Source organism: Anguilla rostrata, chromosome 5 (genome assembly GCF_018555375.3).
Source record: "Anguilla rostrata isolate EN2019 chromosome 5, ASM1855537v3, whole genome shotgun sequence".
NCBI lineage: Eukaryota > Metazoa > Chordata > Actinopteri > Anguilliformes > Anguillidae > Anguilla > Anguilla rostrata.
Window position 1 is genome coordinate 63953628 of NC_057937.1, and position 12539 is coordinate 63966166.

A 12539-nucleotide genomic window follows, 5' to 3' on the forward strand; every position below is an offset into this window, starting at 1 on the left:
TCTATAGCACAGGCTTGGTGTTCAGTGGTGTGAATGTCTATAGCACAGGCTTGGTGTTCAGTGGTGTGTATGTTTATAGCACAGGGTTGGTGTTCAGTGGTGTGTATGTTTATAGCACAGGCTTGGCGTTCAGTGGTGTGTATGTTTACAGTGCAAGTACGAGTTCATCCCTGGAAGTGGGAATAATTATCACATTAAATCCTCAACTCTTCACTTTGTTCAGCAACCCACAGTAACGTTTGAGCTGCAATCATGCATTTGGATGTGGGAGCGTTTGATTAGGTCTGGACATGAGGCTGTTCAATCTGCGGGTGGATTTTGTCCTGATCGGCTGATAAGGTCTGATTGCGTAGCTGGCAGTGGCCAACTCAGATTCCTTTACAGAAATCACTCCCCCGATTCAAAATGGCGTGCGATGTTTCAGAACCGGATTCGTACCCAGGCCCAAACCGGCTGTGATTGGTACGAGAGGTTATTTGGGCAATAAGCAGCATGGGGAGGTACAGTCAGTGCAGCTAGGGAGCTTCAAACAGAAAATGGGGACATCTGGCCCTTAAGCCATGTCTTACCCACAGCCCATCTCTGCTTCTGTTCCTTCATTAACAACCAAGCAGCTCTTTAGCTGAATTATCACTAACTATGAGTGCAGCTACTTATTTCATTTTCTGTTCTCATTATTTCTCTTTACAAACTCAACAACTGTGCAGCATTTTTATATCCATAGATTTCAGCTTGTGGATAAATGCGACCTACTCCTGATTCAATATCTGAAATATCCGTGAACCTGATCTGTGCTGATCTTGCGAATGAAAGATGCTCTTGAAAAAGGACTGATTTTCTGGGATTTGTTTGCTAGCATTGATTGTGCGCTGCACTCACTGCTGCTTCTCTAAATGCTAACTTCTTTAAGTGATGTGTATTCTTTGACATTAAATAGATTTAATGAATTTTACTGTCAAGTCTTCGGCATTTTCTGCTGTAACGAGAAGGAGCAGAATGAGGCAGTTAAGCCAGTGCAGGGATTACTGGGCAGCCGATTATTCAGATAACTGACGCACTTGTTAATCAAGGAAAAGTAAATGAAATCTGGTCGGGGGGTCAGGATGGGTTTAGGGGTAAGATCCTGGCATTTAATTCATGAGCCAACACTGAACACATCAAACTCGAGTAAGAGCAGCCAGTGTGGCATTAACACAGTACCTCAACATGGCACTGATCATTCCTGCACTGAAGAGCTACAGACTACAGGTAGAGCAGCCAGTGGGGCATTAACACAGTGACTCAACACGGCAATGAAGGCGACATAGCTCAGGAGGTAAGACCGATTGCCTGGCAGCCGGAGGGTTGCCGGTTCAAACCCCATCCTGGGCGTGTCGAAGTGTCCTTGAGCAAGACACCTAACCCCTAACTGCTCTGGTGAATGAGAGGCATCAATTGTAAAGCGCTTTGGATAAAAGCGCTATATAAATGCAGTCCATTTACCATTTACAATTTACCATGAAGAGATGCAGGCTACAGGTGGCCCACAGTCACACAGCTGCTCTGACTGCTGATCCCGCCCACGGCTCTTTCTGACCATGACATTGTGTCCTGCGTGTGAGGTTTGCATGGCCTGGGCCTAGCGTGACCCGATGCGTCCTGCGTGTGAGGTTTGCATGGCCTGGGCCTAGCGTGACCCGATGCGTCCTGCGTGTGAGGTTTGCATGGCCTGGGCCTAGCGTGACCCGATGCGTCCTGCGTGTGAGGTTTGCATGGCCTGGGCCTAGCGTGACCCGATGCGTCCTGCGTGTGAGGTTTGCATGGCCTGGGCCTAGCGTGACCCGATGCGTCCTGCGTGTGAGGTTTGCATGGCCTGGGCCTAGCGTGACCCGATGCGTCCTGCGTGTGAGGTTTGCATGGCCTGGGCCTAGCGTGACCCGATGCGTCCTGCGTGTGAGGTTTGCATGGCCTGGGCCTAGCGTGACCCGATGCGTCCTGCGTGTGAGGTTTGCATGGCCTGGGCCTAGCGTGACCCGATGCGTCCTGCGTGTGAGGTTTGCATGGCCTGGGCCTAGCGTGACCCGATGCGTCCTGCGTGTGAGGTTTGCATGGCCTGGGCCTAGCGTGACCCGGCAGAGATCGCGCTGGCGTGTTCAGGGTTTAGCGCCACCGCGCTGATGTCACGCTCGCTGGGGAAGCTCACGTCACCAGCTGCCGGCCCCTCTGTGAGCAGGACGTTCGGCTGAGGGGCAGCGCACGCAGGGAACGGTGGTTTAACAGGGTCCTGCCTGGCTGTCCATCACCAGCCTGCTACTGAGATACAGCCAGTGCTGTACAAAGAAATTACAGCAAAAACTCATCATTCCACCAGGGGTCGCTCTCTCAGACTCACTGTGATTGCATAGCAGAAGTACACAGCAGCTACAAACTGTAGTGGGTGTGTGTTACCTGTGTGGCTTCTTACCTGTTCAGGTAGTACAGTACAGCACAGGAGTGGGGTTGGGTTACCTGTGTGGGTTCTTACCTGTTCACATAGCGCAGTACAGCACAGGAGTGGGGTTGGGTTCTTACCTGACCAAAGACAGAGTCCACAATGGGCCTTAGCTTCCTCCTCTCCATCTCGTGCAGAAGGCCCCCCTCCCCGTCCGGGTCGCCCCCGAGGGGCGCAGGCAGGCTCAGGGCCTTGTTTCGGGGGGGTCTGGCACGGCCCCCCACCCCCTCCACACTGGCTGAGCTGGAGGAAGTGCTCCACCGCCTCAGCTTCTCCATCTTTTTCTTTATGGAAGCCTGGGGATGAGGAAATGCACCACGTCACTTTCTACAGATACCCTCGCTATAGTTACTGTTCGAGCGGCACTGTAGTATAATGGGTAAGGAGCCGGTCTTGTAGCCTAAAGGTCGCAGGTTCGATACCTGGGTGAGACACTGCTGTTGTACCTTTGAGCAAGGTACTTAACCTGCATTGCTTCAGTATATATCCTGCCATATGAATGGATAAATGTAAAAAGTGTAAGTCGCTCTGGATTAGAGCGTCTGCTAAATACCTGTAATGTACTATTCATTTTACAGAGAGGTGACGCGTAAAGTTGGGTTCTTTCATAGTAATAATGTGTTATTATTCAACGCATGAATAAATATTTTAATTAATCACCTAAATATTCAGATGAACAAATCATTGACCAGCTCTGTAATAACACACATGAGTTACAGACCAGCTCTGTAATAACACACACGAGTTACAGACCAGCTCTGTAATTACACACACGAGTTACAGACCAGCTCTGTTATAACATACACAAGTTACAGACCAGGTCTGTAATAACACACACGAGTCACTGACCAGCTCTGTTATAACACACACAAGTTACAGACCAGGTCTGTAATAACACACACGAGATACAGACCAGCTCTGTTATAACACAACATCACTGACCAGCTCTGTAATTACACACACAAGTTACTGACCAGCTCTGTAATAACACACACAAGATACAGACCAGGTCTGTAATAACACACGAGTCACTGACCAGCTCTGTAATAACACACACAAGCTACAGACCATGTCTGTAATAACACACACGAGATACAGACCAGCTCTGTTATAACACAAAGTCACAGACCAGCTCTGTAATAACACACACAAGTCACTGACCAGCTCTGTAATAACACACACAAGTTACAGACCAGCTCTGTTATAACACACACAAGTTACAGACCAGGTCTGTAATAACACACACGAGTCACTGACCAGCTCTGTTATAACACACACAAGTTACAGACCAGGTCTGTAATAACACACACGAGTCACTGACCAGCTCTGTTATAACACACACAAGTTACAGACCAGGTCTGTAATAACACACACAAGCTACAGACCAAGTCTGTAATAACACACACGAGATACAGACCAGCTCTGTTATAACACACCCAAGTCACTGACCAACTCTGTAATAACACACACAAGCTACAGACCAGGTCTGTAATAACACACACGAATCACTGACCAGCTCTGTAATAACACACACAAGTCACTGACCAGCTCTGTTATAACACACACAAGTTACAGACCAGGTCTGTAATAACACACACAAGCTACAGACCAGGTCTGTAATAACACACACGAGATACAGACCAGCTCTGTAATAACACACACAAGTTACAGACCAGGTCTGTAATAACACACACAAGTCACTGACCAGCTCTGTAATAACACACACAAGCTACAGACCAGGTCTGTAATAACACACACGAGATACAGACCAGCTCTGTAATAACACACACAAGTTACAGACCAGGTCTGTAATAACACACACAAGCTACAGACCAGCTCTGTAATAACACACACAAGTTACAGACCAGGTCTGTAATAACACACACAAGTCACTGACCAGCTCTGTAATAACACACACAAGCTACAGACCAGGTCTGTAATAACACACACAAGTCAATGATCAGCTCTATCATAACAAATAACCTTTGACATAAGACTAAAATACAAAAAATCTTGAGTTCCTTAAATCTACACACAAAGGTAGGGGGTGGTGTGGTTTGTGCTAAAACACAAAACATGTTTAAATTTTCTACAGAATCTATGACTGCAGACCCACACCCCTGTGTTAGTGAGACAGACCCCTAAAACCACAGTGACACCCCAATTCAGCACTTAGCATACAGTCTTTAACGCTTAACCTTAAGGCCATTCTAACAGAGTGTGTATAATTCCAAAAAACACAAAATATAATCTAGCAGAGTAGATTTAACACTGATTAGAATTCATAACAAATTTCTTCTTCCAAATGCCATTGGCTAGTTCTTGGGTATCTGCAGGAGTGTTTAAAATGTGTAATATTTACTGACATTTCAAGAGGCAGCCAAGTTGTCTTTAAAAATAATTCCAACAATGAGGTGGCTCACTGATGCATACATATTACCATACATATAAGCGCCAACACAACAGTATTGACTCCCTCACAAGTCTACATACACACCAATCCACTCATTTTCTAATTCACTGACCAAAAACTGCCCACCAGAAATTACTAACAGACCACGCACTGACACTGACTGACTGGCACACATAAGATCAGTGACTGACGAGCTGAAGTTTGTCTGAATGCTGACTGAGACAGAGCTACTGCACTGCCTCCTATAGGTCAGTGCAGGCATTGCTCCAAGCTACAGCATGAGACGGGTGGTCACTGCAACTCACCAGAAAGGACATGTTCAAACACACACACACACACACACACACATACACACACACACACACAGACACACACACACACGCACACACACAGACACACACAGACACACACACACACACACACACACACACACAGTGAGTCCTTACCCTTTTTCCTGTCTTCTCCTGTGGCCCTTCCATCCTGTTCTCACTGGAGAATCCCTCTCCAATGATGACAAACACACTCTGGACTGGTCTTCCCTCTCTCGCCCTCTCTGTCTCTCTCCCACCTTCCCTCCCTCCCTCTCTGTGGAGTCCTGTTGGAGAGAGAAAAGTGATTGGTTGTTTGTTTGCGGTGGATATAAATCACCACTCCATGGACTTACTGCAGGTTCATTCAGTGTGTTTCATCGTTTTTAAACACTGCTGTGACTGTCTGCTCATCCGTATACTCCTCTCTTCCTCTCCTCCCTTCTTCTCCCCTCCATCCTCACCCAGTGTGGACATTTTCCTCTGTTAATCCCCTCTTTCTCCCTCTCTCTCCTCTGTCTGTCCTCAATCCCCTCACTCTTTCATGTTCCTGTCTGTTGTTCCCTTGTGCTGCAGAATGCAGGTTTTAATCCAGCCTCCTAACCCACTGAAAACCGTTTGTGTTTTTTATGGTCAGGCCTTTGCGGCTCCACTTGGATAAAAATGTTCATATGAAAGCTGCTTTAGCACAAAGCCCCTTCACTCTACAGCATCAGCCCTGTCTCTAACACTGCTGCACTCAGATACACCATCACTACAGTCCTGTCTCTAACACAGCCCTGTCTCTAACACTGCTACACTCAGATACACCATCACTACAGCCCTGTCTCTAACACTGCTACACTCAGATACACCATCACTACAGCCCTGTCTCTAACACTGCTACACTCAGATACACCATCACTACAGCCCTGTCTCTAACACTGCTGCACTCAGATACACCATCACTACAGCCCTGTCTCTAACACTGCTACACTCAGATACACCATCACTACAGCCCTGTCTCTAACACAGCCCTGTCTCTAACACTGCCCTGTCTCTAACACAGCCCTGTCTCTAACACAGCCCTGTCTCTAACACAGCCCTGTCTCTAACACTGCTACACTCAGATACACCATCACTACAGCCCTGTCTCTAACACTGCTACACTCAGATACACCATCACTACAGCCCTGTCTCTAACACTGTTACACTCAGATACACCATCACTACAGCCCTGTCTCTAACACTGCTACACTCAGATACACCATCACTACAGCCCTGTCTCTAACACAGCCCTGTCTCTAACACTGCTACACTCAGATACACCATCACTACAGTCCTGTCTCTAACACAGTCCTGTCTCTAACACTGCTGCACTCAGATACACCATCACTACAGCCCTGTCTCTAACACTGCTACACTCAGATACACCATCACTACAGCCCTGTCTCTAACACTGCTACACTCAGATACACCATCACTACAGTCCTGTCTCTAACACTGCTACACTCAGATACACCATCACTACAGCCCTGTCTCTAACACAGCCCTGTCTCTAACACTGCTACACTCAGATACACCATCACTACAGCCCTGTCTCTAACACTGCTACACTCAGATACACCATCACTACAGCCCTGTCTCTAACACTGCTACACTCAGATACACCATCACTACAGCCCTGTCTCTAACACTGCTACACTCAGATACACCATCACTACAGCCCTGTCTCTAACACTGCTACACTCAGATACACCATCACTACAGCCCTGTCTCTAACACAGCCCTGTCTCTAACACTGCCCTGTCTCTAACACTGCTACACTCAGATACACCATCACTACAGTCCTGTCTCTAACACTGCTGCACTCAGATACACCATCACTACAGCCCTGTCTCTAACACTGCTACACTCAGATACACCAATACATCTACGAATGCCCTCAGATCCCTAACTACAGCCCTGTCTCTAACACTGCTACACTCAGATACACCATCACTACAGCCCTGTCTCTAACACTGCTACACTCAGATACACCATCACTACAGTCCTGTCTCTAACACTGCTGACACTCAGATACACCATCACTACAGTCCCTGTACTCTAACACAAGCCCTGTCTCTAACACTGCTGCACTCAGATACACCATCACTACAGCCCTGTCTCTAACACTGCTACACTCAGATACACCATCACTACAGCCCTGTCTCTAACACTGCTACACTCAGATACACCATCACTACAGCCCTGTCTCTAACACTGCTACACTCAGATACACCATCACTACAGCCCTGTCTCTAACACTGCTACACTCAGATACACCATCACTACAGTCCTGTCTCTAACACTGCTGCACTCAGATACACCATCACTACAGCCCTGTCTCTAACACTGCTGCACTCAGATACACCATCACTACAGTCCTGTCTCTAACACTGCTGCACTCAGATACACCATCACTACAGCCCTGTCTCTAACACTGCTGCACTCAGATACACCATCACTACAGCCCTGTCTCTAACACTGCTACACTCAGATACACCATCACTACAGCCCTGTCTCTAACACAGCCCTGTCTCTAACACTGCTACACTCAGATACACCATCACTACAGCCCTGTCTCTAACACTGTTACACTCAGATACACCATCACTACAGCCCTGTCTCTAACACTGCTACACTCAGATACACCATCACTACAGTCCTGTCTCTAACACAGTCCTATCTCTAACACTGCTACACTCAGATACACCATCACTACAGTCCTGTCTCTAACACTGTTACACTCAGATACACCATCACTACAGCCCTGTCTCTAACACTGTTACACTTAGATACACTATCACTTCAGCTGTGCCATGTAATGTGTACAAAGCCCTCTTACTTGATTGCTTGTGACTGACATGCACTTCCTGTTTGTGGTAGAGAGAGGGAGAGAGAGAGTGGAAGGAGTTTGTCAGTGTTTGGAAAAATACTGGGGACTGGACTACAAGAAAGATATAGAGGCTCTGGAAAAGGTTCAAAGAAGGGCAACCAAATAGATTCCTGGTGTGAAAGATAAAACATATGGAGAAATACTTAAAAAGCTTAATCTCTTCAAGTTTAGTAAAAGGAGACTTAATGGTGATTTAATTGAGTCTTTTAAATTCAGAAAAGGGATTTTTAAAATAAACTACAACTACTACGAGAATCTTCAGGTTGAGTTCTGTTCGTAGAACGAGGGGACATAAATGGAAAGTAGCAGAAGGTAAATTTCGCAGAGACATCAGGAAGCATTTTTTCATGCAGAGCATAATCACTGTGTGGAATAGCCTGCCATGCAATGTAGTAGTGGCCTTATATGGTTTTAGGTACTATCTAGCCTGTAGGTAATCAGAGCACTGGGCACAAATTAGTCAGGAAAATGGTGAGCATTGTTGGGCTGAATGGCCTATTCCATCATTATGTTATGCTATGTTACTGTGTTACAACACCGTCTGTGACACAGTGGTTATATTTGTTCGTACTGTGATGTGTGTGGTTATATTTGTCCGTACTCTGATGTGTATGGTAGTTTTTGTGTGTGGTAGTTTTTGTGTGTACTGTGATGTGTGTGGTTGTATTTGTCTGTAGTCTGATGTGTGTGGTAGTCTTTGTGTGTACTGTGATGTGTGGTAGTTTTTGTGTGTACTGTGATGTGTGTGGTATTTTAGTGTAGTGTGACTTTGTGATTTATTGAGTCTTAAATTGAGGGATTTTTGCACTATAGGATTGGTAGTCCTTTCGTGACGAGATATGGAAGTACGAGGTACTTCGCAGTCGAGTTTTTGTGTGTAGCTCTGATGTATAGTGGTAGGTTTAGGTACGTGATTGGTAGTATCAGGAACTGTGATGTGGTGGTAGTCATTTGTGAATGCACTCATTGATGTTGATGCTAGTTTGTGTTAAACGTGAAGTGGTTATATTTGTGTACTGTGAGTGTGTAGTTATATTTGTGCACTCTGATGTGTTGGTAGTTTGTGTTACCTGATGTGTGTTTTTTGTGTACTGTGATGTGTGTGGTAGTTTTTGTGTGTACTGTGATGTGTGTGGTAGTTTTTGTGTGTACTGTGATGTGTGTGGTAGTTTTTGTGTGTACTGTGATATATTTCAGTCGAGCAACAACTTGCGGTGCCAAAGGACCCAGTGCACAGAGAGGAGAGTATCAGTCGCCCACATTTGCTCTGAGCCTGATTTTATAATGAGGGTACGGTACGGGATGACTACTCAGGAACATTGATGTTAAGTCAGTTTTAATACCATTGAAAGCATCTGCTTTCTAAAAATAAAGTACTGCATTAACCCGCTTTCAAAAGCATCTCTCATCTGAAACAAGCCCCACATCCTTTTCTTATCCCCCACTTTGCATATCATGTGTATATGCTTTCTCTGTCCCAGTGTTCTATCTCTTTCTTTTTATTTGATATTCAGGAGTGATGTATGACATTATATTAATAGAACACTGTCAAAACCATATTATCAAATCACAGTTTTTTGTATTCTGTATTAAAGACATTGTATTTCAGTGATAAATATCAATATTACAGTGGCCTTTTATACCATATTGAGCAGTGTCATACCTAAATGTGCACTATTATCCCATAATGGTCAGTATTATACTCTAATGTACAGTGTTATACCCTAATGTCTAGTGTTATACTCTAATGTACAGTATTATACTCTAATGTACAGTGTTATACCCTAACGGGCAGTATTATACTCTAATGTCTAGTGTTATACCCTAACGGGCAGTATTATACTCTAATGTCTAGTGTTATACTCTAATGTACAGTATTATACCCTAATGTACAGTGTTATACCCTAACGGGCAGTATTATACTCTAATGTCTAGTGTTATACTCTAATGTACAGTATTATACTCTAATGTACAGTGTTATACCCTAACGGGCAGTATTATACTCTAATGTACAGTATTATACTCTAATGTATAGTGTTATACCCTAATGTACGGTATTATACTCTAATGTACAGTATTATACCCTAACGGGCAGTATTATACTGTAATGTCTAGTGTTATACTCTAATGTACAGTGTTATACCCTAACGGGCAGTATTATACTCTAATGTACAGTATTATACTCTAATGTCTAGTGTTATACTCTAATGTACAGTATTATACTCTAATGTACAGTGTTATACTCTAATGTACAGTGTTATACCCTAACGGGCAGTATTATACTCTAATGTCTAGTGTTATACTCTAATGTACAGTATTATACTCTAATGTCTAGTGTTATACTCTAATGTACAGTATTATACTCTAATGTACAGTGTTATACTCTAATGTACAGTGTTATACCCTAACGGGCAGTATTATACTCTCATGTATAGTGTTATACTCTAATGTACAGTATTATACTCGAATGTACAGTGTTATACCCTAACGGGCAGTATTATACTCTAATGTCTAGTGTTATACCCTAACGGGCAGTATTATACTCTAATGTCTAGTGTTATACTCTAATGTACAGTATTATACTCTAATGTACAGTGTTATACCCTAACGGGCAGTATTATACTCTAATGTACAGTATTATACTCTAATGTATAGTGTTATACCCTAATGTACGGTATTATACTCTAATGTACAGTATTATACTCTAATGTACAGTGTTATACTCTAATGTATAGTGTTATACTCTAATGTACAGTGTTATACCCTAACGGGCAGTATTATACTCTAATGTACAGTATTATACTCTAATGTATAGTGTTATACCCTAATGTACGGTATTATACTCTAATGTACAGTATTATACTCTAATGTACAGTGTTATACTCTAATGTATAGTGTTATACTCTAATGTACAGTGTTATACTCTAATGTACAGTGTTATACCCTAACGGGCAGTATTATACTCTAACGTACAGTACGGCTCCATGTTTACATCCATGTCACCCAACTCCCTCTGCCAGATGGGCAGAAGATTAACCAGCTGAACGAGTGAAGGAATAAAACAGAGAGCAGATGAGCGTGTTTAAGTTTGAAAGGATGGAGATGATGACAGAGAGATTGAGCTGTAAGAGGAGAGAGAAAGTCAGAAGTACTCAAATAGAAACCTGCCTTAGCTGCTGACAGATCATTTCTCTCCAAAAAATACACTTCCAGACATCATGTTCATCTGCAGATTTGACCCTAAGACCTAAATCATCATTGTCACCCCATGTGTACCCTTTTGGATGCTGGTGTCTCATTCAGCCACAAACATTCTAATATTTACTGTCATTTCATATTTTATCCAAATTTTTCTTCGCTAGTGCTGGGTCAGATTTGTACTTGATGCAATTTTCTTGCTGCTAGTAAAATTTTAAAGCACTTCTGAAGATTGATGATAATTTTCAATGAAACACTTTAACCAAAATATCCAATTATATGCTAGAGCTTTGATTACTTTCTGAACATTAGTGAATACAGATGTTTCTGTAAAATTGTCTGTAACCTGCAGGAATGACACTTGTGTCAGGGTTGTTGTAGCAGATAATGGATCTGACCCAGGAGTACTCTTCATACAACCAAGCAATTTAACCACTGGACCACGTTTCAGTGTTTTATTTTTATGTCAGTCATTAGTGACCCTGAACACACTCTCTGTAACACCCCCCCCCCCACCTTGCCCCCCACTCAGAACATGAACTAACAACACCCCAATACTCCAGCCTTGTGAGGGCCGTATGAGTCTGGCCACCAGCCTTGTGAGGGCCGTATGAGTCTGGCCACCAGCCTTGTGAGGGCCGTATGAGTCTGGCAGTCTTGTGAGGGCCGTATGAGTCTGGCAGTCTTGTGAGGGCCGTATGAGTCTGGCAGTCTTGTGAGGGCCGTATGAGTCTGGCAGCCTTGTGAGGGCCGTATGAGTCTGGCAGCCTTGTGAGGGCCGTATGAGTCTGGCCACCAGCCTTGTGAGGGCCGTATGAGTCTGGCAGTCTTGTGAGGGCCGTATGAGTCTGGTCACCAGCCTTGTGAGGGCCGTATGAGTCTGGCAGCCTTGTGAGGGCCGTATGAGTCTGGCAGTCTTGTGAGGGCCGTATGAGTCTGGCAGCCTTGTGAGGGCTGTATGAGTCTGGTCACCAGCCTTGTGAGGGCCGTATGAGTCTGGCAGTCTTGTGAGGGCCGTATGAGTCTGGCAGCCTTGTGAGGGCCGTATGAGTCTGACAGCCTTGTGAGGGCCGTATGAGTCTGGCAGCCTTGTGAGGGCCGTATGAGTCTGGCAGTCTTGTGAGGGCCGTATGAGTCTGGCAGCCTTGTGAGGGCTGTATGAGTCTGGTCACCAGCCTTGTGAGGGCCGTATGAGTCTGGCAGCCTTGTGAGGGCTGTATGAGTCTGGCAGCC

General features: G+C 44.7%; 1 protein-coding gene across 1 annotated transcript in view; it reads right to left on the bottom strand.

The window, feature by feature from the left end:
- Nucleotides 1-5698, bottom strand: part of cabp2a (calcium binding protein 2a) — a 13641-nt gene extending 7943 nt beyond the window's left edge. Inside the window, exons 1-2 of the mRNA XM_064337837.1 lie at nt 5330-5698; nt 2551-2766 (exon numbers count right to left, since the gene is read on the bottom strand). Of these exons, the coding sequence (XP_064193907.1) occupies nt 2551-2766; nt 5330-5362 (249 nt within the window). The 5' untranslated portion in view covers nt 5363-5698. The remainder of the gene's footprint in view (nt 1-2550; nt 2767-5329) is intronic.
- Between the last annotated feature and the right edge of the window lie 6841 nt (nt 5699-12539).